Below are 27,441 nucleotides of genomic sequence, written 5' to 3'. Positions count from 1 at the left end.
GCGGACGTTGTCTCTGATTGCTGATCCTGTACTATCAATTTTTCATTCCTGTTTTTAGGCTTCAGGAACTGGAAGACCAATACCGAAAGGAAAGAGAAGAGGCTAATTACCTTCTGGAACAACAAAGACTTGTAAGGATTCCTTTGATTATTCAATTTCCTGAATTTTAGGATGTAATGTCTCATCGTAACAATTGTGTTCAAAATACAGTGAAAAACTGTGTTCATAATGGCATGTGCAAAGAAATGTACATGCAAATGTTTGTGCATTTTTTCAAATTGCAGAAATTTAATAAATGACTTTGTGATCAAATAGGTGAGCCTAGCATGGACTAGAAGTAGACCTATTTGTCTATTCTTTCCTAGCTCATTTGCGAGAGGAATAATGTCTAGAATATAGCAACATGATATTTCTGATAAACTTAATTTCACCAGTTATGTTTATCAAACAACAAAGTCACCAGGTTCTCACAAGCCTGTTTAACATACAGTTCTGTAGTTCATTAAATGGAGAAGCCAATTATTAAAGAATTTACTATTTGGAGGTAGCTTCATTTCCCAGTTTTACAGGCATTTAAATTGCAGTAAATGAAGAGGACACAATACATTATTTTCTTTTTTTGCAATCATTTTATTAAATTAGAAAGATGAAAGCTAATACAAACTAAAAGAAATAAAACAATAAAAAGAAAAAAAAAGTGTAGAAAAGAAAAAAAGAATGGAAAGAAAAAATAGAAAAATAAAAAATAAGAATATGATAAAGAAAAATAAACATACAAAGAAGTAGCTTCCTTCTTAGTATAAGTAATAGAATACATTTTAGTACACTAAAATAGTATACGTAACAGGAACAATTTTAATAACATCACTTTCTCTTAAACTATAAAAAATGATTTCTCTCCCCCCATATCTCTTCTCTTATCTATGCACAAAATTTTAAATCTTGTTTAGTTCTAGTTAGCAAAAGTCTATTAAGGGTTACGTATAGTATTTTAACATTAATCAAATAAACCACCTTTATATAACTTTCATTTACTCTTTAATCCTTTCAAATAATGTCCTAGAACTTGATTTCTTTTCCTTTTTTCTTTTTTTCTTCTCATAAAATCCTTTAACAAGCTCCTTTTGTAAATTTAATTTAAGAAACTTATTCAAATCACTCTTCTGGCTGGTTATTTGTGTGTCCCTTTTAATTATTAAGGCATCAGCCAGTTTCCTTTGTATATCCAATATCCTCTTTTTATAGAACATTCTTGTAGTGTTTCATTTTTAAATCCATGTTGAAATCAATTTCATTCTAATTCAGGAGAGCTTGTTCCTCTTCCATAATATAGTTTACACACAGTCTGTATATAATGAGATACAGTATTATTAAAATTAAGTTCTGAGTTTATTGTTCACAACTATCCTTCAAGGCATCCAATGTTTATTTTGTTCTGTTCTATATTAGCAAGTTGAGTTTAAGTGTACTTCTTTAATTGTAATCTTTACTTCCTCCTGGTTACCTCTAGTGTACAGTTTTCGAAGTCCCATCTTGGGACTTTGAAGACTTCAAAACAACAGCTATTTCCAAAAGGAGGGATTCTTATAATTAATTTCAAATCTATCTGGAACTTTATTTATAACTTTCTAAAAACAACGTTCTAATCACCCTTTTGCCATTTTTTTGCTCCAAAATTATTTTTCTAAGTCCTTAAACTTATACTTTAAACTACTTTCATTAAAGACCAGCAAATGCCATAAAACTTGTCATTCCAAAGGCTGTTAGTATTTGAAAAGCAATAAAAAGAAATTCCAAAATGATTAAGAAATGAGGTTTAGCCGAGCTTTATGCCAATGTACGCTACATTACAACTATGAGTTTAGTTGGAATCCTTCAATTCCCAGCTGCTCATCTCCCTGGCTGATTGCAAAAAACCTGCAGTCTACTTGGGAGGAGCAGATGTTCAAAACACGCATGGGTGATCTTATGATCTCTCCTTTCTCCTTTCAAAAAAGAGATTTTGCTGGCCTGGCTCCACCTTCTGGCCACTGATTCCACCATAATTTCATCCCTGCTTCTTCAGAGGTGCCATATTTCACTGGAAGTGTCAGAATATAGTAAACTCTTGGCTGTTTTCTTCTTGTCATTTTAGGATTATGAAAGTAAATTAGAGGCTTTACAAAAGCAAATGGACTCAAGATACTACACTGAAGCTAATGAGGAAGAGGAGGAGCCTGAGGATGAAGGTGAGCTTCTAGGAAATAAAAAACTGCTATAGGTTTCTTTTAATAAAACAATATTGTATTCAATAGAAGAGAAAACATGTAGCTCAGGATTGAATTGTGGAGTCTTTGGTATTCTTTGAGCTGGGTTGCTTTCTTGTAGACTTTTCATTACCCAACTAGGTAACATCATCAGTGTTACCACAAAAAGCTAAGAAGGGAACAAAAAGACCAGGATATATCCCCTCGAACAACCAACAGCCAGATAAGCAGGGAATAACCACAGGAAGAAAATCAAGCATTAAACAACAGTCTAATTAAGAACTACCAAGGAGAAAAACCCCACCCCCACCAATAGTGGCAGAGAAACTACTGTATATGTGTATATGAGAACAAACCCCCACACTGACTAGCACTGATGATGTTACCCTACTTGAGTGATTAATTGTCTGCAACCAAATAACCAAGCTCAGAGAGCACCAAGGAATCTACAATATTGTATTCAACTACAAATGCCCCAGTAAATGGACAGGCAGTCGTTGGTACTCTTCAGAGAAGCAATAGAGAAGAAATGTCTAGCTTCTGTTTCATTAGTGAGTTATCCCTGGATTTATTTGTTAACATGAATCATGCATTGAAATGGGATAATTTTATTTATGTAGCTTTGTAACTCGAGAATCATCATTTACATTCCTACAATTATGTTCCTACAATCTTAGCAAATTTTGGGTTCAAATTACATAAGTAATTTGGCTATCTTTTCAGCTTTGATTCTAGCTAGATACATTGGGGTTTTATTGGATGGAAGATTTATATTTAAAATGGAAGCTAAGTATCATTGCCATATCCTGTTTTTATTCATTTTGTGCAGAGGTGTCTTGTGACAGACTTTCTTCTGATTCTGCATACTTTTACAAGAGAAGGGCTCCCCACATGTATCATCTTGTGAAATTGACTTATGAACTATATATGTTTTTCATATTATCTTGTGAGCAAGATCAGACAATATAGGCATACTTGATTTCATACTTGAAATAAGTAGTTGACCTTACAGAGGTATTTCATTTTCTTTGTTTATCTCATCAGTTCAGTGGACAGAGAGAGAGTTTGAATTGGCACTCTGGGCCTTTAGGAAGTGGAAATGGTATCAATTTACATCTCTTCGAGACCTGCTGTGGGGCAATGCCATTTTCTTGAAGGAGGCCAATGCGATCAGTGTGGAACTGAAGAAAAAGGTAAACAGTTCTTGTCTTAGAAAACAAATACGTCCCTCCTTCCCTTCCTTTCTCATAAGTAGATGTTACAAAATAGTTTGGAAAACAAATCTGGTCCAAGATATGGATTCTTCTCACCCAATATCTAACAACATCAGGTGGTAGGGCTTCAATAATGGGAAAGCCCCCCCAAAACTTTTTGCTAAATTTAAGTCCCATCTTTTCTGTAAAAGACAGAATTTTTTAAAATGTAGTTGCCTTTGTGACTTAGTGATAATACTAACTAGGAACATTTATAATTCACTTCCAGGTTCAGTTTCAGTTCGTGCTCCTCACAGACACCCTATACTCACCTCTGCCTCCAGACCTGCTTCCTCCGGATGCTGCCAAAGACCGGGAGAAACGTCCTTTCCCAAGGACCATTGTGGCAGTAGAGGTGCAGGACCAGAAAAATGGAGCAACCCATTATTGGACTCTGGAGAAACTCAGGTAGGTGTAAACTTTTAAAGCCAAGGTGGCTACTAGCTGCTAATGGAGATCATTTTTAATCATGTAGGGGGAAAATGGCATGATATTCTTACCTGGAAACATAATGAATTAACTTATTTTAAAATACAACAGGACCTTCGAAAGTAAATGGAACATGAATTCAATTGCCATGCTAAATCATGTGACTACCTGTTAAAACAGCCCTTTCAGTGGACTGTGATTTGGATTAAGAGGGCTAAATGTGGTAAACAGAATTATATTACATAATACATAAGTCTACAGAATTACCCAGTCTTTTGTGCTAGATGGCCATGTTAATTCATGATGCCATTTGATCTGTGATGGATATCTCACATGCTCCTTTTTACTTATAACAATAACACTTACTTATATACTGACTTATATACAGCCCTATAGTGCTTTACAGCACTCTCTGGGCAGTTTACAATATAAGCATATTGCCCCCCAATATTGATCCTTGTTTTACTGAGTTCAGAAGGATGGAAGGGTAAGTCAATTTTGAAACTCCTCAGGATTGAACTCCAGGTTGTGGGCAGAGTTAGCCTGCAATACTGCATTCTAACCACTGTGCCACAAGGGTTCCTTATGCCAAGGACAGATTGAACAAGCTGTTGATCAATCCAGATCTTGACAGGTTCATCACATGGGTTGAAATCTGATTTCTATGCATGCCAAAATAATTATGGTTTGAAAATAGTGATGGATGGCCATTGGTCCTTACTATAATTTCCTTTCCTGCCGTTAATTCCCTTTCCTGCTACAGTTGCCTTCCCAGTTTATAGGCATTTTATTTTTAAGCATACCAAAGAAGTTATATATCTGTGAATAGTTATGACTTCAATGGCTACAGTCTTCAAATCTGCAATTATAGTCTCTTATTATAAATTCAGAAATCCTCAGAACTTTGGAGCTTTTTTTATTTCTGCATATAGTATGTAAAAACAGTAATGTATACATCAAATCTGACAGCAATCTAGTATCTTGCTCCAAACTGATAAAAATGCCCACTCTTGTAAATTCAGTCTTCTGTCAATTCAAGGGAAGCTTTTTTAACATAAACACCAGAACAGCCATGTATATGTACTAATTATGAGCATTCTGAAGTATGGGTGTAGGCCCTATTCTGTGAAATAGGTTCTTTCTCCAGTTTCTTTCCACTACTTGAAAATGTTTTTATTTACCTGACTTGAGACCATGCATTTTATATGTCTCAATAAGCAGAACAGGTTTCTATACCAAATTCTTACTATATCAAGTAAGATAGTGGCATGCACAACAGTGATGGGATTCAAATATTTTTACTACCAATTCTGTGGGTGTGGCTTGGTGGACGTGGCAGGGGAAGGATACTGTAAAATCTCCAGTCAGGGGTGGTATTTTCTGGTTCTCCGAACTACTCAAATTTTCTGCTACCGGTTCTCCAGAACTGGTCAGAACCTGCTGAATACCACCTCTGATGCACAGGTTGGGCAATACTTTCTCAAGTACTGTTTTGATAGAAAATCTATTTATTCCACCATTGCAGGCAGAGGTTGGACTTGATGCGGGAGATGTATGATCGGGCAGCTGAAGTACCCTCTAGTGTTATAGAAGACTGTGATAATGTGGTGACAGGCGGAGACCCCTTTTATGATCGTTTTCCTTGGTTCAGGCTGGTTGGCAGGTGAGAGTTTTGGTCTTCTTTATAAAAAAGTATAAAGCAAAACCAATGAGTTCCAAAGAAAAAATAATAATCCATAGCTAGCCAAAGCAAATGGTAGGTAACACAAGCTCTCCTTCCACTATGGAATAATTATTGTATTACATTTTAGATCACAGTTCAAGATGCTAAGATCACATCTCACATCTTCCTCTTGATAGGAAATCAGGTCAACATCTCCATTCCATGTTGGGGTGGATTGTCCATTAATTTTATGCAGAGCCTTTAAAATATGATCTGCACATTAACTTGCACCATGTACATTTTTCACAAAACCATGCCTAATGTCCAAATGCAGACTACCAAGAGCTAAAACTTTCTGCAGCAAGATGATTATGATCTGTATTCCCTGTGGTCCAGCATGATCTTTCCTCACTTCCCAATTCTGTGTAGTTTAGCTCATGCAAGCCACATTATAGCCCATCGTTACAACTTCCTGCATGTTGGTTACAATTTCTGAATTATGAAAAGCATCACAATTAGATGTGATGGGAATATGACAACCATTTCATTACCTTACTACCATGTAGATCCTTTTGGTGTATGATGCTTCTAGATGACAACAATAGCAACCAAAACTAAGCAAAAACATTGTAGGATAAAGGGTAGCTCAAAAACACTTTTATAGAATTTTGTACCTTTGTGTAGGAGTGTGTGTTTGATGTATGGAGTGTGATACCTGCCTATATACTGCCTAGTATATATTGTGTGTTCTCATGAGCTTCACATGCAACTACCGTATTAGAGAAAAAATGTCATACCATCAGTTGAGAGTTGGTTGGAGTCCAGATAAAAAGGGTTTAGCTATAGAATTTTAACAAATCAAAGATGTATTAAAGAAATATTATAGTCATTTGGGAAGATTCATAATGGAAATCTTCCCCTTACCAAAATCTCAATTTGATGAAATGGACACCAGGAGAGCTTTTACCCCATGCACTGAATCTTCACAATTTTCAGCTGATGGCATTTGTGGCTCTTTTGTTAGATGTGTTTGACCTGGGAAGTTTTTTTTAATCTCCTTCCTTATTAATTCTGCTGCTTGATTTTAAAGAAGGGACAAAACAAGCCCTAGTCTCTCTCTCTCTCTCTCTCTCTTTCTCTCTCTCTCTGTGTACACGCGTGCGTATTTAGAATAGCTGGTGTTAACCTGTCTCCTATCTTGTTGTACTAACCTTAGTTCAGATATCTCTGGCTGCAACAGCTCTCCTATTTTCAACACATGCATGAGCGAGCGCATGGCTGATCTCACCCCCTCCCCCACCTTCTCGAACCCTGACTCCGACATCACCGAGCCTGCTGACGAGCAGCACGTGGGGAAGGAGGAGGAGGAGGAGGAGGACCTGGAGGAAGACATCTTTCCGGAGTACCCGCTGTATGATGGCCAGGATCCATTTTACGACCGCTCCCCCCTGTTCAGTTTAGTAGGAAGGTTGGTGAGGTCTTAGGAGAGCATGCTGGGAAGGAACTAGCTCTTTCGCATAAGAGACCTGCTTTCCCATGTCAAGCACACAGGGGCTGGGGGGGCCCCAAAACACATTTCAGAGGAAAAACCCCTCCCCGACCCCTCCACAAGGGGATGAGTAGTAGAAAGGGAGACCAACTACAGAGTGAAGTAACACAGGATAAAAGGCAAAGCATCTGTAAATGGATGTGATAAAACCTGCTGGCAGCACCAACACTTTGGCAATTGTACAGGTGTCTGTGTATCTGCCTTATATTGCCATGTCCTATGGAACCCACAGTTGCAGTTTTACAGTCTCACAATTGAGCATAATTTCCTAAGAACTAGCACTGAAAGAAGATTCTTTGTTTTTTCTTAATTAAGTTGGTCAATAGTATTTTAAAATGTATGGTATCAGTTTGCCCAAATTATCATGGTAGAACATCCACAGAAAATTAGGATCATAGATTTAATAAAGTTATCCATTGATTTGGGATAGGTATTAATAGGTAATTCTGAAATAAAGGACCACTGAGCAGAACATGATTAAAGAATATCTGGGATTTAGAAACTTAGAATGCTAAGGGAGAACTCCTGCCACATTGTAGTTAGCAGAAACACTTATCTTTAGAAAGCAAACTGGGTCAGTTACTATTTTCATACATGCACTGAAAAACTTTGTCCTTGCTGCTTTAGGACAATAAAACAGATTTTGGTTACTATAAATCCCCCAATGTATCATTCTGTATAACTATAACAAGCCTCGATGATGACAAAATGGTGGCACATGATTGTAACATCATAACCCAAATGTCACAATTATGTAATAATGACTAATGCCGATTTGCAAGTTCCATCATTTGTGTGATGATGTTATAATACATGTATCAACATTTATCTCTCCATACCACAACAGTATACTTTTGGCATGTTTTTCTTTGCTTGGAAAAACAAAAAATTGATCTATTTTAGTAACTAATGCATAATTTGAACCACTGAGGAAGTATAATCCTAGAAATCAATCTTCAACAGGATTCGCTTATTGGGCCATGCTATAATGTGCTTTATTTAGCTTTCCTTAAACCATTGCAGCTTATTCAAGAATGATGAATAAAACAAACTGTGGTGTAATACAATATATAAACCCTGTCTGCCAAAATATTGGCTGAGGTTTTTGCAATATCTTTATCAGTTTGCCCAAATTATTTTTGTCTCATTAGACAACAGCTAAACACAGCTCTTCACAGGGCTACTTACTGTTTAGTGACTGAAGTTACAACAGCACTGAACAAGTGACTTATGGCCATTTTTCATACTTATGACCGTTGCAGGATCCCTATGGTAACATGATCCAAATTTGTGTGCTTGGCGAATGGTTTATATTTATGATAGTTGCAGTCCTGAAGTCATTTTTTGCAACCTTCTGACAAGCAAAGTCAATGGGGAAGCCAGATTCACTTTACAACTGTGTTACTAACTTAACAACTGCAGTGATTGGCTTAACAGCTGTGACAAGAAAGGTAGTAAAGTGGACAAAATTCACTTAACAAGTATCTCGCTTAGCAACAGAAATTTGGGGCTCAATTATGGTCATGAGTTGAGGACTACCGTATAAGGTTCTTCCTTGGGTATTCAGAGCAAGTGATTAAATCTGAAAAAAGTATAGAGCTTGCTGTACTTGTAATTGTAAGCTTATAAGCAGAGGAAATTTCAGTCACCAAAAATCCTTTTTCTTTGTAGCTATTATCATTATAGCTTGGGGGGTGGGGGACACAAACACACGCATCATGACATCATCAAACAGTTGATGTGACTTCTCCACTTACGTCAGACATCATTAAGTCATTAGAAAATTATGTCATTTTCATGACGATGTCATGATTGCATCCATTTGATATCATCGTGGCTTGTTATAGCTGCAGCAATCTTTGGGAGTTCTGATGTTTTGCATCCTAGTTCAGGCAGGAAATCCTGACTTCTAGTTTTCTATGTTAAGTAGCATAATGGGAGCAAGTGAGGGAGTAAAGGGGCTTACAAAAGGCAGAGAGGGATAAGGGGGAACAGTCCTGCAGTCTCAGACCGAAAGAGCTGGCTTCTTCCCTTTCTTTTCTCCTCTTGGGGGATTTGAGATTTTAAATCAATAAACAGGCCAAACGACCAAATAGTTCAATGAGGGAATACCCTCTTCCCCCAATCCTGTGAACTGTTCTTGGGGGTCTTTTGAGTCAGTCAAAATTGACTCCTCCCATGCAGCAGCTGTGCCGTTCACATTTCTCGTGAAGTGTGCTTTGATTGGATTTTTTGTCTTTGATTTTTATTTATTTTTCCTTATTTATTTATTTTTAGCTGCTGGCTCTATCTCCAAAGCTTAAGCAAAATTGGGGGGGGATGGTTATTTCACTTTTGTCTTCTTTTGAAAGGCTTTTCTTTGGTCTGAGCATGCCATCTTTGCACCTCACCAATCTTGTGGTTAGCGACTCTGTTCCTTTAATGACACACAGCCTCTATTTTCTGCCTTCCTTTATTCAGCCCCCTTCCACCACCACCTTCTTGGTCTTCTTTCCTTTTTTCCTCTTCTTGCTGATTCCTCTCCTCAACCTCTCCATCTCCTTATTTTCTTTCCTTCCCTTTGAACAATTGTATGGAAGAGGCAATTTCAGCCATTGAAATGCTTAATTATTGGTTTACTTATTTCTGGCCTGCTTCACAATGGTACTGCAATCTATCCAGTGTCAAACCATACAATATCAGATAAGATCCAATATAAAAATAGAGATTATGCTGCAGAATGACTGGATCGGTTGATAATTCTTTGTGATCTGTAATAATGTTTTCTTCTCATGAAAGAGATACTCTGCTATTTGTCATAATCCTTCCAACTATCAGCTTTTGTTGGTTACTTTTTTAATTTTAATATAAAATTGAACAGTTGAATGGAAACTTTTCAGAACAGCAAGGAGTCACCTGAAGATTGGACAAATAGGAGGGGAAAATCATGATCTCAGGTCTCATTGACCTGTATTGACTTTGTAAAATTAGATTTTTACAAATCGAGAGAAAAACATCATCTCATGTGTAAGCATATGTGTGTTTTCCCAACAATCAAAACATGTTGAGCAAAATAATTTATATGTTATTTAGCTTAATATGTATTAGCCACATATGAATAACTTAGCCACTCAGTTCAGTATTGTGCCAGGAGAACAGGATAGCTATTCGTGCTAAAGCATAGTTTTACCATCAGGTAGAACAAAATTTCTATGGATATTTTATATTGGCCCTCTAGAATGCCTGTCATGTACCATAGATATTTGATGTTTGTTAAGAAATTTTTCATCCCATACAATATAATTTCTTGCTGATTTTAATACTATTGCAGCTACCAGATTAATTAGTTGCTTCCTATTCATTTCTAGGAAGGGAATAGTTAAAATAAAAAAAAAAGTAATATTACAGGAACAGGTTGATATAATGGATGTAAGCGATCCCAGTTCTACAATCCGGTCCAAGATAGGGTACAATCACCATATCATTCGTCTATATAATGCTTGTTGACTATTTTATAGAATCTTAATTTCCCATTTTTATTCCTTATTTATCCATTATGTGCATTTATACTCCTTGATCTCCATAACTATATCAGGCACTGAGAATGCAGTAAAATTGAACATGGAAATTTCAATACATTAAGAAAAAAAATCTGACACAGAAAGTATTAAATAAACAATCCATTAGCATGACAAATGCTTGCTTTTGTTTCTGTGTGTGATGGTATGACACCAACTGAAAATAGCTGAACAGCTCAATCTGGATCTAATGCATAGTTTTTCTATTTCAAAATAATTCTAATGAATTTTAAGCAGAGGTCTTTTCATTTTCATATATGAAATATCCTATAACTTTAGTGTAAAAACCTATTTTGATTGTAATGTGTATTGATTCCTTTTTCATGTCCCACTCTTAGCAATATTTATAGATGGCACATGAATACATACACATTTAAATTTTCATATTTTTCTGAAGTCTAGCTTTTCTGGCTTACTGTCATAATAAATCTGTTGCCGAGAGGTTTGTCCTAACTTGCTACATTATGCAATCTGATACAGACACAGCTCTGATAGAATTCTATTGATGGCTATTTACTCCATAAGAGATAATGCTTCAAATCTATAAGGGTTTGCTGAAGTATATTGGTAGTATAATTAACCTGCATGGGCCTTTTACTTTAGTATATAATATCAACCCAATGGAAAGGGTTAAAAATGGAATCCATCAGTATCTCTTTCCACATGCAAGTCATCAAGGAAATATATCCCCCAAAATAAATAATACGTAAACTCACCAACATATTCTAATTACAGAAGAATATGGAGTCTGGGATAAATAGTATTACTGTTACTCACAGCTGATACCAAAATCAGATAGGTCAGCTGTTGTTGATCTCCTGTTTAAGAAGGCAGTGAAGTTCTTACCTAGCTCCATGTGGGAATGTCATTTTAAGCTTCCCATATAGATATTTTGCATTTAGTAATTTTACTCCTGGGTATAATTGCAAGGAATCCCTCCATTCTCCATCAATGAGTTGCACAAATCTAGCTAGAGCATACAATTATCTTTATAGAAATGCTGTCCCCCCATTAGTTGGCTAATTAATTCTGTCAGTTTGAAATAATAAGAAATAATTGGAAACAGGCTTGAAATTGAAAGCATTATGTCCTTTTCAAAATTCTGAAAAAGTGTTCCTCTCTAGAAGGGATTTCCTCTTCTTTCCAGTCTCTTTACTTCCCCCCGCCCCACAATTCTTTCCACTTTTAGTTCCTTCAGTCTAATCCCATCTGCCTTCTCTCTTTTCTGTCCCTTGAACCCATTGTTATTCAGCAGCAGGACCTTGGACGAATTACAGCACCCAGGGTACTAGTTGCCTAGTCTCTCCGGCCTTGTTCTAGTTTTCCTTCTTGCATCAGCACCATACCTTTCCCTTCCCTTCGGTCATAAGAGATGACAGAACCAGAGGTACGCTATGCTAGCGCTCACTAACTCACTACATTTTCGCTTCATGCTCAGTACAGGAGCTCTGTTTTAAGCACGCTGAATCCCCCTCTCTGTCCGGCTGGCCATGGCTGCTTTTCTTTAGTTTTGCTTTGCAGCACCATATTGTGATGTGAGCGGTGAACTGTGGTCCCAGCTACCATCGGCTATGGAGTGTGTTTGGAAAAGTTCATACGTGGGACACAGTGACCGCTGTCCTATGTTACTTTTCCTTCCAGAGCATTTGTGTATCTCAGCAACTTGCTATATCCTGTACCTTTGGTCCATCGTGTTGCCATTGTCAGCGAGAAGGGGGAAGTTAAAGGATTCCTGCGGGTAGCAGTTCAGGCCATTTCAGGTAAGAGATGGGTAAACAAAATGAAGGAGGTGCTGGTCTTTCTTTTGGTGAGCAACTTTAAAAAATATATATCTGTGGGGAAAGATCCTCTTGTATATTTGATTTATTTCCCATCTTTTACTCCAAAGAATAGTCTTTTCTAAGTAGTTAAAATGAAATATTAGGGTGCATTATACGGGAGAATGCTTTAACAAAGCATTTATTGCTAGGAATCCCAGAGAGCAAAAGTTAAAAGTGTTTCAACTGATTTATAAGAACGTATTTAACCAAGCCAGTTAAGGAGCCATTATAATGTACAAACATACTAACCTCGGGCAATACTGAAGCAACGAAGATAGGATTACCAGATATCTGAATAGGCAAAGGAAGTCAGGACATTTGGAAAGGGGGGCAAATGGTAGGAAAAGCCTTCAGACAAACAAACAACACATTGTTTGACTTTCTTGACAAAAAAATTCAGGGAAAAACTGCAAAAAAAAGGTACTTAGGCCTATATGTATTTGAAATTACTTTTTCCAACATCAGAAAGACTGTTTTTTTCAACTGCAGAAACTATGCTAGAACCAATTGCCAGACAAAAGCCTTCAGTGTGCCAGCAGCCCAAGGAGATGAGAAAGAGGTTACTAATCAATTAATTAAGATCATAGAATGGAACATATTAGCTTGTAATTAGCATTTATGGAAGTGCTGCACTGCTGGGAGAAAACCTGATCAAGAAGAGTGTTAGATACCTAAAAGGCTGAACAATGTATGAAGCTCTTGGTGAGGATTTATGGCAAGCTAGGTATCTTTTTTAAATGGCATCCAGATTGGACATTACAACCGGGTGCAGACTGGCAAAGTTCTCTGGAGCAAGAAAAAACTCTGAGATAACCCTTTGTGCTCCAGTCAGGTGCTCCTTGTGAGTAGATTACAGGGCAGAAGTTTTTATGATTGACTGTTGTAGTTGAACAGCTGGGAATAGGACTTCCATCTTAGCTTGCAGTTTTAACACAGACTTTTTTATAAGTAAAAAGTTTAACCAAACCTCATCTCTTAATTTACCATTGGAATTTTTTTTTACTTGTTTTGAAATATTAAGAACCTTTGAAATGACAAGAATTATTGAATTTAGTTATTGAATTATTGAAGTTTCCTTCTCCTTTGCAAAAGAAATTTAACATATAAGTTTAAGGATTTAGAAAAATAATACTGTTTTAGAATAAAGAACAAAAGAAAGTTCAAAGTGATTATTTTGGAAAGTTAAAAGCAAATTTAGGGTCCGGATGATTTTGAAATTAGAATTTGTAATTAAATATAATGATCCTTCCTATGAGAAACTGACTATTTTAGTTTACTGGAATGGTAACATGATTAGAAGAAACTTGGTAACATGATTAGAAGAATGTTGGACATTAGAGGAAACTGAAGGAAACTAAAGATTACTTAAAGAAGAACACACAGACACATTAATACAAAATGGAATACAATATTTAAACAACAATAAAATACTTTTATAGAGAGTAATTTGGATAATTCTTTTTTACTGGATTTACAAAAGAGATCTGTTAAAGCTTTTCAAGTGTTTAATGATGAGACAAAGAGAAAATCAAAAGAAATCAAGCTCAAGGACATTATTTTAAAAGATTAAAACCTGAAATTGTTTAAAGCGAGGAAAAGGGATACAGAGTCAGCTTATTTGATCATGAGTAAAATAGTTATTGTCAGGCACGAACAACCTGCATGAGCAGAGTTCGAGCCAACTATGTATTATGTTCTGCCTATAATACAGAAATATTCCCAGTCTGGCATCTCTCCCTTGGGAACTATTAGAGAAGGAACCAAGGCATTCAGGGAGGACTGATTCTGGACCTTTTACAGTTGCACAGTGACTCCAGAATTAGCTTTGCACTCATCCCTTCTTCCTGCCAAACTGGATGCTTCCCAACAGTTTTGTTTCAGATAGCCTTTAATAGACTTTTGTTGACAAAGAATGAATGACAAGGCCTTAATATTAGTGACGAGATGAATTAAGGAAAGAAGAATGTATTTGTTATGTTACCAAGAGATAGTGTATTTTACTGAAATTTTTTGACCTTGGTGATGAAGAAGAAAGTTACCTCTATTTTTTTTTCTCCCTTTCTCCCATTTTTCTTTTTTCCTATACTTTCTATATTTTATATGTGCAGTATATGTTGTACTTTGCACTAGTTTTGACTTTTTCAACTGTAATATTAATAAAATTATTTTTTCAAAAAGTTGGGCAATATTTCATTTAATTCTGCCTGTTGGATGGAGGACATGGAAAAAAAAAAAAAGGGAATATCCGCTTCCTACCAGACATCTGGTAATCTTCATGGGCAATTTTAACAAGTGCCACAACCAAGACATACATCCATACATCCATACATACGAAGGATAATACAATAACAATTTTTTATAATTTCATGTCATATGGTTTCTTTATTGCTCCTAATGATACTATGTTAGAGGCATTGCATTGTGTTTTTTTCACTTTGCTACATCCATGTTCTAATTTAACTCCACATTATTCATTGTCTAAAATGTTCAGTCTCCTTCATCAAGAAATGAGATTATTTAATTTTTCTGCAAATTAAATTTCTCTCTTTTTTTTTTTTGTAAATTGAGTTTTCACAAAGAGAAAAAAAAATACAAATAAAACATCTTTTTTGAAAGTAGCGTAATCCTGGGTTACATTTCTTCATACAGACACAAATTCAGGTTCATGCTCATTTTTATATTCTATTCCACATCTTACTATTTTATATTTTCTGCATAGCTTCTCCCCTCTTTTAATTTTCTCAATTTTTTTTTCCAAAGATTTTTTATTGTTTTTTGACATACAAACAAACAAAACATAAAAACATCAGCTCCCCCATATTTATATACAAACAGTGAGTCGGTTGGTTCATCAGTTTTGTGCACTCATCTCATAGTCACAATTACAATTACCTTGTATAATAACTCTTATTGTCAATACAAACTTATAAATCATAATATCACTATTAAAAAAAGAAGTTTGACTAGACTTTTGTTCGATCATGCCTTTGTGAGATAACTATATTTTAAGTAATTTATTCTAAAACAAATCATATAATCGTACCAATTCTATCCTAAATAAGAGAAAAAAAAAAAAGAAACAGAAAAATATTATATAAATATAATATCCAGTACCAAAAAAGAAAAAGAAAAATAAAATCAATATTATTCCTTATTATCTAACATTTCTATTTTTGTATTTCATCATTCAACCATTGATAGAAAAGATCCCAAACTATAAAATTGTTTATCCTCTTGCTCTCTGATTTCAAAAGTCAATCTACTCATCTCAGCACATTCCAATATTTTCTTTATGACTTCTTCCTGCAATAGAATTTTCTCACCTTTCCAATTTTTTGCAAATACAATCCTAGCGCAGTCAATACATTTACAATCAAATATTTCAGCTCTTTACTATAAGCATCTGGTAAAATTCCCAGTAAAAAAGCTCCGGTTTCAAGTCTATATGCTTCTTTGTCATTTTTCCAGCCACATGTGGATTTTAGTCCAATATTTTCTAGCGTCCTCACAAGTCTACCACATATGGTAATATGAACGAGGTTTCTGATGACATTTCCAACATTTTTCGGATTTGTTCTTGAACATTCTTGCTATCCTCGTCGGGGGAAAATGCCACCTGTAAAACATCTTATACAAATTTTCTTTAAAGGCTGTAGACATTGTCATTTTATAATTTTGCAACCATAATTTCTGCCATTTCTCTAAGTCAATCCCATATCCAAAATTCCTCCCCCAAGCAATCATAGTTTCTTTAACTTGTTCTTCCTCCAACTTAATTTCCAATAAGTAACCATATAATTTTTAATCACCTTTTCATCAGTACCCATCAAAATCTTATCTAAATCAGTTTGTTTATCATAAAATCCCTCTGCTTTGGAATCCTCATAATACTTTGAATGTATTTGCAAATATGAAAACCAATTCATCTGTATACCTTGTTCCTCTAATTTTTGCATCGACAATTAAATGGAAGGGACAAAAAAAAAGATCGAGATGGACGTTAAATAATACTATTTTAAAGGAGAAAGAATTTACACAATGGATGGAGAAAGAACTGGCCTTTTTCTTTAAAGAAAATAGAAAAGAAGACACTTCAATACAGAATGTTTGGGATACAATGAAGGCTTATGCCAGAGGCTTGATAATTGACTATACAAGAAAAAAGAATATTAGGAAAAGGCAAGCTTTCAAAGCCTTGGAGGATGAATATAAAAGACTCGAAAAAGAACTGCAGAAAATGCCACAGAAAAAAGACGTTAAATTGAAACTGGATATAACTAAACATAAAATGGACTTAATAAACAAAGAAGAACTGGCACAGAAAATTAGGAGTGCCAAGCAGAATTATTTTGAAGATGCAAATAAGCCAGGTAGATGGCTAGCATATAAGCTGAGAAAAGAGAAAGAGTCGAGGAAAATATTGCAGTTAATAGATGACCAAGGTAAAACTTGTCATGGCAGCAAAGAGAAAAAAGAAATTATTTATGACTTTTACAAACATTTGTATAAGAAAGAAGATATCGATGAGGAGAAAGTTAAACAATACTTGCAGAATGCAAATTTACCTAAGATACCTAAAGAGATTGAAGAAATGTTAGGAAGCAATATAACAATGATGGAGTTAAGCCAAGCACTTAAGAAACAAAATAATGGAAAGGCACCAGGTCCAGATGGGTTTCCTGTAGAATTTTATAAAACCTTTCAAGAATCATTGTGTATTCCACTGTTAGAAGTTATGAATGAAGTTATGCTAAAAAGATAATACCTAAAACATGGTCAGAGGCTTATATTACACTTATTCCAAAAGAGGAGGCGGACCTACTTCAAATCAAGAATTATAGACCGATTTCCTTATTAAATGCAGATTATAAAATTTTTGCTTCAATATTAGCAGAAAGACTTAAAAAATATCTAAATAACTTTATCCACTCAGATCAAAATGGATTTTTGCCAAAACGACAAATTAGAGACAATATGAGAGTAATTCTGGACACCTTGGAATATTATGAGGCGCATCCTGAAAAGCAAATGGCTTTGATATTTCTAGATGCTCAAAAGGCATTTGATAACGTAAATTGGAGATTTATGTTACTTTTAATGGAACAGATGGGCTTTGCTAGAAGATTTATTCAAGCAATAGAAGCAATTTACAATGAACAAACAGCTAAGGTAATGATGGAGGGAGAACTCACAGATCCTATTAATATAAGAAAAGGCACAAGACAAGGTTGCCCTCTTTCTCCCTTGTTATTTGTATTGACTTTGGAAGTGTTGAATAGAAATATCAGAGAAGATAAAACTATAAAAGGAATGAAAATTAAAAAGGAAGAATTTAAATTACAAGCTTTTGCAGATGACCTAGTCTTTATCCTGGAAGATCCTATAGAAACAGCCTTGAAGCTGTTGGAAAAGATAGAGGCATATGGGGAGGTGGCCGGTCTGAAAATAAACAAAGATAAAACAAAGATTTTGTCAAAGAATATATTGCTGAGACAAAGAGAAGAACTGGCAGAATTGTTAAAAATTCAAGTTACAAATAAGGTTAAGTATTTGGGGATATACTTGGCGTCAAGATGTAGTACATTAAAGGAGAACAATTATATTAAACTTAAACAACAGATAGCCCAAGACTTGAAAAAATGGGAAAACCTACAATTGTCATTAATAGGAAGGATTTCAACAATTAAGATGAACATTCTACCCAGAATTTTATTTTTGTTTCAAACAATACCAATTAGGCTTGGAAAAGAATATTTTGAGGATTTAAATAAAATTGTTTTGAAGTATATATGGCAAGGCAAGAAAGCAAGGATAAAGTTAAAGCTTTTACAGGATGCTAGATTTAGAGGAGGGTTTGGCCTGCCTAATTGGGAGTTGTACTACCAAGCTGCAAATTTGATGTGGGTTAAAGAATGGATAACATTAAGGAAAACTAGATTGTTGACATTAGAAGGTCATGATTTGTTGTTGGGTTGGCATGCTTTTTTATGGTATAAGGGAACCAAAACACAGGGGTATTTTAGAAGACATTATATACGGGAGTCTCTGTGGTTAAATTGGGAGAAGACAAGAAAACAATGTTATTTGAAAATTCCAGTTTGGTTATCGATGATAGAAGCGTTTTCTTACCCTATAATTTATAAAAAGGAACAAACAGTTAGCTATGGGGAATTACTAGATGAAAAGGGTGAACTTAAATCAATTTTATTTTAATTATCTCATCTCAATTCAAATCACTGTATTTATATTTTTGTCTGTCCTGTTTCAATTAGCTATTATCTTTTCTCATTAAACAAAATTTCTCCTGTAGTTACTGATTGGAGTATGACACCTTTATATCTTTTCCCTAAAGTTGTAACATTCAATATAATACATAACTTCCATTCGGATTCTGCTTGGTACATTCTTAAAATACACACTGTATTCTTACAAAAAGAAAACATTATAAATGTATATAATTAAAACAACATTCCATTCCAATTCAATTCTATCATTAATATTAATATTCATTAAACTTAACATCTTTAACATTATTTTTCAATTAAATATCATACTTCTATGGGAACAATTATAAGCTTTCCATAGTTAATTCCCCCCCCTCTTCACTTATATTTTATAAAACATTGACTAATTATTGACTTATTTTATTCACAAACATTTCACTAAATTACACTAACTGTTTTATCCCTCATTTTAATCATATGTTGTTTCCAATTTTCTAAAGTTATTTCTATTACTAATATAACAATACAATCTTATGTACCTTCACAGAATCCCTTTTTCAGTTAGATTTTCAGCCATTATCTCTAAATAGGTCCTTTTTCTCTATATCTTGCTCCGGTCCTTTGTAACTTCTTTTCCTTTCCTTCTTCCCTCTCTTCTTCTCTCTACCCTTTTTACCCCCTTGTCTCTCTACCTCTATTTCTCTCTTCTGTATTCCCCTTTTCTGTTGCTTTCCAGTATTATACTTATTTTTTGAATTATTTTTCTTTTCTTTGGTTGTTTTTTTAAGTCTTAAGTTCTCCATTCTCTTTCCCCCCTTTCCTTTTTCTTCCCCACATAAAATTGCTTGTTCATTAAAGATGGCTTCTTCTTTGTCCCAGTCTTCTTGTTTCACAGTCGTTTCTTGTTGTTTCTCATAGTTCCAAATCTCCATTTCTAAGAATTGAAAAATGAAGCCAAAATAACCCTTCCCTTCTTGTGCATCTTCTTTGTACTTTTAAAGTTCCATTTTCAATCCATCCAGAAGTGGTGCCATTGTATAAATTTTTAAACAACCACCCGATTGATTTTAGTCATTCAAATATAATAACCAAGAATCCAAAGATCACCAAATAATCCAAATACACGCAAGCTGTTTCTTTTTTGCTCTTTTTTTTCACTTTCTTTTCCTGGGCTTACTATTTAGTTGCAAAGTTTCAGTTAAAATGTATCTTTAAGAAGTCTTGTTGAAGTTTTACTTTAGATTCTTTTAAAGTCCAGGCAGTCTCCTTCCTCTTCCAGATCCTGCCCTTTTCTCTCCCTTCCTGCTTATGAAAAAGAAAAATTTTAACGTCCAGAAATCTTTATTATCCCTTTGGCATTTTGTTTTATTTTCAGCTTAATTGCCTATTGATGTCAAAGTGGATTTTTCCGATTTCTTATTTAAGTCTCTTAGTTGTCAGTATAGGGAAAGGGAGAGAAGAAGAAAAAAGCCAAACCTTTCCCTTTTCACTTTCTTTCGCTGCTTCCGACTCTTTTTGGGAGCAATGTTATTTTTTTGTAAGTTTAAATTCCAGGGTACCTTAGTTGTTGCTTTTACAATTTAACCCGATCAGCCAAAACTTTCACTTCTTATCTTCCTCCTGCACATTCTTTTCCGGTTGAGTTCTCCTTTGTGGTGGCCATTTCTGACCATCGCTGCAACTGCCTTCGGGAAAGGGAGTAATGGCCAGCTGAGGAGGAGAGATGCGGCTCTCCTCAACCCTGCTGGCAGTCTCCCCCCATTTCACCACCTCTATGGGGTGGCTTAGCCCCAAAACCAGCCGGCTCGGGGCGCTCCAGCGGCGAGCCCAGACAGAAACCACGCACGATCGCAGATTTCTGTCTGTCGCCGAAGCCCTTCAAACCGGAAGTCCCCAAATTAAATTTCTCAATTGATAGGAGTCATTTTTTGAAAGTTTATTACAGTTTATGCTACAGATAATGGAAGCTCATCTTTTATATTATTATAGTTATTGAATTTACTCTCAAGTATTCCTTTTCTAGTACATCAACTACAGATTTTAGATTTACCTTTTATAAACAATTTAAAGAAACATATTTTAAATAGCTTAATCAAATATATTTTAAACCTAGTAAGGACAAATGCACAATTCCATAGTTCTTGAAGCCTAGTAAGAATATTGGAATGATTCAAGCTTCATGCTGATTGGGAAATTCTGGAAGTCCACACATCTTAAAATTGCCAAATTTGAAAACACTGATCTAGATAATTAATTAACCAGAACCATTTTTTTATAGTTGCTTCATCAAATACCAGTCAGTATTTTTATCATTTCTTTGAATAATAACCATGAGCTGGTCTTTCCTCCAAGGTATTTAAAAATAAAACACACATTTTTAGGGAACTTCTGTGGCTTCCAGCTTATTGAAAAATGTGAACTTTGCTCACTGCGCGTAAACCCTACTTTAAGATGGGCGGCTATACAAATTGAATAAATAAACTTTTGTTTACTTTCTATACTCTCTTCCTGTTTTCAGCTGATGAAGAAGCACCAGATTATGGCTCAGGAGTGCGACAGTCAGGAACAGCTAAAATATCCTTTGATGATCAACACTTTGAGAAGGTATGCTATAAAAACCAGGACTATATGAGAATTATTTCAGTGGGGTTGATTTCATGAAGATATTTGTCTCATACCTAGTCAATTATTAACAGGTTCTTATATAGATTTTAAATAAATTAAACACATGGGACTTTTGAAAGATGGGATATGTCACAACCTGATACTATTACTAGATGTCTGAAATATGTACTGTTAAAACTTCCTCAACAACAGGTCTTGTGTTTACATTTTTTACATGTACAGAAATTAAAAACCTAAGCACAGGTTCTTCCTGTCTCTAGGTTAACAACTTTCAGGTTCTAGATTTTTTTGGTCTGGTGTTTGAGAAGATGAGTTTATGTTATGACTCCTAAGTTGGAATCTGTTCTGTTGGCAGATGTGAGCTCAAGCAAAGAGGAAATGGCAGTAAATTATGAGCCGGCACTGTTGAGCAATTTGGATTGTAGTCAGGATGAGGAAATGGATTTAACTAGGAGAGACGAACCTGATTTAATAGAGATGTCAGGACCTTCGACCTCCTCTGATTCTTCTCCTCTGGCTGAGCAACAGCCGGGAATAGCTAACCAGGAACACTTGCGAGAGTTTTCTAGTGGGGAGGAGTCTTTGGAAAGATCCTGGGTAGATGTGAGAAACAGACGAAGGATGAGGCGTCAATCTCAATTAGGAAGGAGGCGTCGAGCCAGTGACTAATTAAGGAGATTAACACGCCCTCATAGAGGATAAAAGGAAACGGCTTGGCTGGAGAGCTTTGCCAGAAGCAAAGTGATTTATGGGAGTGAACACACGGAGAGAACTCTTGAGGCTTTGGGATTTATAGCCACGTCAGGTTTGCCGGACAGAGTTTGGATTTATTGCTGAGGACTGAAATCACTTCCGCAGTCCTCTTGGGAGAGTTTGCTTTTTGGTTTGTGATATTTTGGAACTGCTTGTTTCGTTTTGCCCTCCTGCATTTAAAGGGGAGACATAACAAGTTTATATTCCGTTTTATGGATACTATTCAAAAACATACAACATTTTTATTCACTCATGTTGACCACTGTGAACCTCTTAAAGAAGAAAATAGAATATCAATAAAAATAATAATAAATGTAAATGCAGCAGTCTTTGCATGCCCTTCTTTTCTTTTTTTAGCTTCTGCCTGTTTTCTTTTTGAGCTTTTCCATACATTGTTTCCATACATTGCAATTGTTTAAAAAGACGAGAAAAACTGTTTTATTGCCAGAGACAATAATATTGATGCTTTTCTTTGTAGTTCCAGTCTGAATCCTGTCCTGCAGTGGGAATGTCTCGCTCTGGAACATCACAAGAGGAGCTGCGCATAGTAGAAGGACAGGGACAAATTACTGATATAGGGCCATCTGCAGACGAAGTTAACAACAACACTTGTGCAGGTAAAAAATCCTTCCTGTTTTGGGATGGCGGAGGAAACCTTTTCACAGCAATAAAATCACATTGGACCGTCTTATAAAGAAAATATAAAATGCTACATTGTCAAATATATTTGTATGGTGCTGATGCAGTCAAGAATAGGCTGAAAAATGAAATAGGTTGACATACTGCACAAAATGTCAGTATTTTAAAATGTTTTAACACAATGAAGATGAATAAAAAGGGAATACAGCTAAATTAAGATGAGGGGGAAAGTTTAAGCTTTCACAAAATAGGCAATGTTCAATGTTTAGATTTTTGCAAAGTGCTTTATATGAGACTGTCAATGTAGATCAGGGGTATCAAACTTGATTTCATTGAGGGCTGTATTAGGGTTGAGTTTGATCTTGGGGAGCTGGGGGTGATGGTCAGGGTATGTGGCCAGGGTGGGGTGGCTCTCATCGAGGCTCCGTTTTTGACTGTGACAGCCTCCTACTGCCTCTCTGGGCCTCTGTTTTCACTGGCAGAGGGCTGCAGGAGGCTGTTGCAGCCCAAACCCAAGTGCAGGTACACCTTGTGTGGCCACCCTGACTCCATTTTTGCTAGCAGAGGCACCATAGGCTGGTCCTTCACTGTTTCCAGGGTGGCTCCACAAGTCAGAGCTAAGCTGGCCCCCGGGCCTTGAGTTTGATAACCCTTGATGTAGACTGATCAGAAACTTCAGCCACAGTTAGTTGCTTTCTGATGTGTGATTTATAGATCATATTATCAACTACACTGTGTCATTCCCAGGATTTCTGGCAGATGGCAAATTGATCGTTATAACTTCTTTGATGAAGCTTTTCCTCAGATATGGATACATGATTTTCTTCTTTGTTGTACATATGAAACGTGGACAGATAAGATATGAAACTTTATAATTGAGAAGAAGGTGTTTACAATTGCTATTATGTTTTCTTAGCCACTCCAGAAGATATTCTCCTGGAGAGTTCAGAGAAATCCACAGTTGATGGACCTTTTGAGGCAGCTCTGGAACATTTGAAACTGGGTAGCATTTTCACATTCAGAGTTACTGTTCTACAGGCTTCCAGCATCTCAGCAGAATATGCGGACATCTTCTGCCAATTTAAGTGAGATACAATTTCCATTCCACCATTTGCTATCCATGTGGTTTAGATAAATTTAGAAGACTCTGATTACTCTTTGCAATTGATTCACTCTTTTTACATGGAGATCCTGGCTTGAGAGAATTAATCAAAATGATTTTAACATTAAAAATTTGAGGAATGGGGGCTAGAATATAAGTGCCTTTAAAAGGTTCCAACTGACAATAAATAGAGGAATGAAGCTTAATAGCCTAAAGATATCAATTACTCTTATGAGAGAATGTGGAAATACAGAAGAACCCTACAAGATGAGAGGAAAAAATATTGTCTTCCTAATCTTTCCATGTATTGTCATGTTTCTGAACTGAAAAATTCTAATGGAGAGTAGAGGCCTGACTGCAGTTGAACTTGTGTTTACAATTTGAATGAACGAATGCACACGTGCATACACACAGCCCATGTATATGCTTTTGAAATGAATGTATTCAAGTATGGTAATAAAAAATCTTTTTTCCCCACAGCTTTATTCACCGCCATGATGAAGCCTTCTCTACCGAGCCCTTGAAGAACACTGGTCGAGGCCCACCTCTTGGCTTTTATCATGTTCAAAATGTTAGTGTAATTTTCTGCTTCGCGTTGTGAATTTTGCATATTTTGCATTACTTCTTTAAAATTGTACAAGTCTTTTAAAGACTGGCAGGAGATTAAATCCAGCTTTCTGCTTACTGGGCTAACACTGGCTTTAATGATTTCTATGTATATTACAGTACTAGAGGTTTATGTTTCTAGTTTTAAGACAAGAGTATTTTGTTTCTAGATGACCATGAAAGGGGAGAATTTAATTTTTTTTGTACAATTATGTCCTTGACCTAATTAGTGATATGTTATGCCTTGCTTTGTTGATTTCATTCTGGAAAGATCACTGATGAAAGAATAAGGGCCTAGAATGCCAGAAAATTAATGAAGATAATGACATATATTAAGATTTAAGTTTTAAGATTTGCTTCAGTGAATGAAAATTTTAGATCTTCCAGCAAGTTTTACCCAGCTTAATAATTTGCCATTTTAAGTTGAATATCTTGTTGTATAAAATAAATATTTTTATCCTTTTTTGTCTCACAGGTTGCTGTTGAGGTCACTAAATCCTTTATTGAATACATTAAAAGCCAGCCAATTGTCTTTGAAGTGTTTGGCCACTATCAGCAGTATCCTTTCCCCCCTCTCTGCAAGGATGTACTTAGGTAAATTATCATCCATGATCTTTCACTATCTTTGGCTCATCTGCTTCTTTATAAGAAGTGGAACTTGCCCTACAAGGCACTGAGATGTTTGCCTGATTTTCAGCAACAATTTAACTTTTGCAAAGCTGCTACAGTGCAGTTTGTGCATAAAACAAATAAAACATGTTCTAGTATGTTTGAGGAATATAAAGAGACACAACACTATTGCTTTGTTATTTCAAATTCTTACACAAATAAAAATCGTGATACTGTTTTATGTTGTATGTTCAGTTTCCAGTATATGATTGATTACATTTTAATAGCATTCATTTTAATTAGTTATGCCTTTTTATAGCCCCCTAAGACCATCTCGCCGTCATTTTCCTCGCGTCATGCCATTATCAAAACCAGGTAAGAGAAAAAGTTTTATTTGTTTTACATGAGCATTAATGAGAATTTCAGAATTTTTAGACATTTAGAAGAAAATATATTAGTGATTAATAACTGTTATTTGGAAAAGCTGTTCCAAGACTTTTTAGAAGTTAGCATTGTGTTGCCTTCAGTTGATGGTCAATTGAAATAACAGATATCCTGCCCAAATTTTCATAAGGAATAGATGTAGCAGAGAATTATCTGTGTGTCATCTCTGGTTGCGCCTTTCCCAAACATACATCTAAATCAGTGGTCCCCAACCTTTGTTGCTTGGTGGCCTGGTAGAAGGGGAGAGAGGAACTAAGCCATGCAAGTGGTGGGCTGGCATGCGTGCAGGCAGCTCAACTTGCGCAAGCTGCAGGCCAGCGTACTTGTGCATGCATGCGCAGCTCAACCTTTGCAAATTAAACTGCGTGCGTGCATGCACACTGTCCCACTGCTCATGTAATTCAAACTACATGTGTGTGCTGGCCTGCCACTTGCATGTTCTGGTTGCAAATAGGCCATGGCTTAGTAGTGGGCCACCGCCTGGGAGTTTGGGACTCCTGGTTTAAATGGTTAAACTTCAGTATAATTTTTCAATTTTCAGCTTTTAACCAACTTCTTCTCCCTTGAATTGAACACTTGCCTAGTTGGAAAGACAGGATATCAACTGTATATAAAAAAATGTCATTGATGAGGGACACAGAACAATGAAGTTTCTCCTATATAAACAGTTCTGATTTCTAGAGTATAGCTGATCTCCTTGGGATATCTCAATGTTTGCAGAATAATTTGAATAATTTTTAGGCACCTATTACAGAAAAGTTGCTCCAAGTGCTCAATAACTGCTTATTTAATTACATCAAGTAAGAACGACAATGCATGATCCTTATTCTGTTATTATTTTTATTCTGTTATCCTTGTTTGATGCTCTTAATGGCATTGGATGTAACATTTTCTCTTACTTTGTGTGCCTTGTATATTGCCTTGTATCTTTCATATGAATTTTTTTATATCTGGTTCTTGTGAGAAATTGTGCATAGACTCACAGCCTCATCTTTCTTGCTTCTGTGCATTTATGTCCAAGGGCCTTTCTAAGTACCAGCCATTTATCTTTCAACTTAGCTCTTTAGGCATGATGCAGAAACCCAGCTGCAGTGTGAGATAATAGAATTTCTCAACCTTTATACTTGACCAATTATTCCATTTTATTGTAATTTTTGCAGTGCCTGCAACAAAACTAAGTGCCATGACAAGACCCAGCATTGGCCCATGTCAATGCAAGTATGATCTCATGGTCTTCTTTGAGATCTGTGAGCTGGAAGCTAATGGCGAGTAAGTTGCTTTATATGCTTATGAACAATTACATTTTGTTAACTAATTTAGGAGCCATGAATACCAATTGAATTACACAGCTGAAACATTTTCATTCTATTTTAGTAGATTTTCTGGAAAAAAAATAATTGCCAAACTTTACTTTACTGTAATGTAAGTAATTATAGGATAGATTCAACTTTATTGAAATCTGAATTGGATTGGTTCAATGCTGGATTGGATTGGTTCAACACTGACTTGGTGTTGTATATGGTGACTTTCTGATATTGTTTCAGACAGGAATAAGTAAACACTTCCTATTGTACAGATGCAGATAATGAACCTATGAGACTCTGAATGAAAAACATTTTCCCCCTAACTCTAATTGTCCACAAAGTGAGTTAAGAGTGGTAAATTCTAATGAGATTGAAAAACTGATGATACAGTACAAGGTTTTATCATCGAAGGTAGTGAACTGACCTAGAATTGATGAAGGGCAGGGCTCCTGTGCCATTAACAGTGATGCAAGAAGATGCATTACTATACATATATCATTTCCAATTATAGTGCTATAAAAATCCTAGAAGTTGGGGTCTCAAACTTTCCCTTTTCTACATGACAATTAACGACCTTATGCTGAATTTTTTAGTATTGTATTTTGCTAAACTTTTCTA

General features: G+C 35.6%; 1 protein-coding gene across 22 annotated transcripts in view; it reads left to right on the top strand.

Annotated features, from left to right (window-relative positions):
• KIF1A (kinesin family member 1A) overlaps positions 1–27,441 on the top strand; it is a 100,229-nt gene that overhangs the window by 52,249 nt on the left and 20,539 nt on the right. For 11 of the 22 annotated variants that reach the window (XM_026701106.2, XM_087933055.1, XM_087933054.1 and 8 more), the window contains 13 exons: positions 59–131; positions 2,135–2,228; positions 3,291–3,439; positions 3,729–3,907; positions 5,454–5,591; positions 12,339–12,457; positions 21,260–21,345; positions 22,598–22,736; positions 23,675–23,843; positions 24,341–24,431; positions 24,942–25,060; positions 25,395–25,450; positions 26,680–26,788. In XM_026701106.2, the coding sequence (XP_026556891.1) occupies positions 59–131; positions 2,135–2,228; positions 3,291–3,439; positions 3,729–3,907; positions 5,454–5,591; positions 12,339–12,457; positions 21,260–21,345; positions 22,598–22,736; positions 23,675–23,843; positions 24,341–24,431; positions 24,942–25,060; positions 25,395–25,450; positions 26,680–26,788 (1,521 nt within the window). Of the gene's footprint in view, positions 1–58; positions 132–2,134; positions 2,229–3,290; positions 3,440–3,728; positions 3,908–5,453; positions 5,592–6,807; positions 7,060–12,338; positions 12,458–21,259; positions 21,346–22,597; positions 22,737–23,674; positions 23,844–24,340; positions 24,432–24,941; positions 25,061–25,394; positions 25,451–26,679; positions 26,789–27,441 lie in introns of all 22 variants that reach the window. The other 11 variants (XM_087933048.1, XM_087933046.1, XM_087933044.1 and 8 more) reach the window with 2 other exon arrangements.

The sequence above is a fragment of the Pseudonaja textilis genome, chromosome 4 (assembly GCF_049901715.1).
Source record: "Pseudonaja textilis isolate UNSWEBS1 chromosome 4, rPseTex1.2, whole genome shotgun sequence".
Lineage (NCBI taxonomy): Eukaryota > Metazoa > Chordata > Lepidosauria > Squamata > Elapidae > Pseudonaja > Pseudonaja textilis.
Note: the sequence above shows the minus strand (reverse complement) of the source record. Positions and strands in the feature narration are given on the sequence as shown.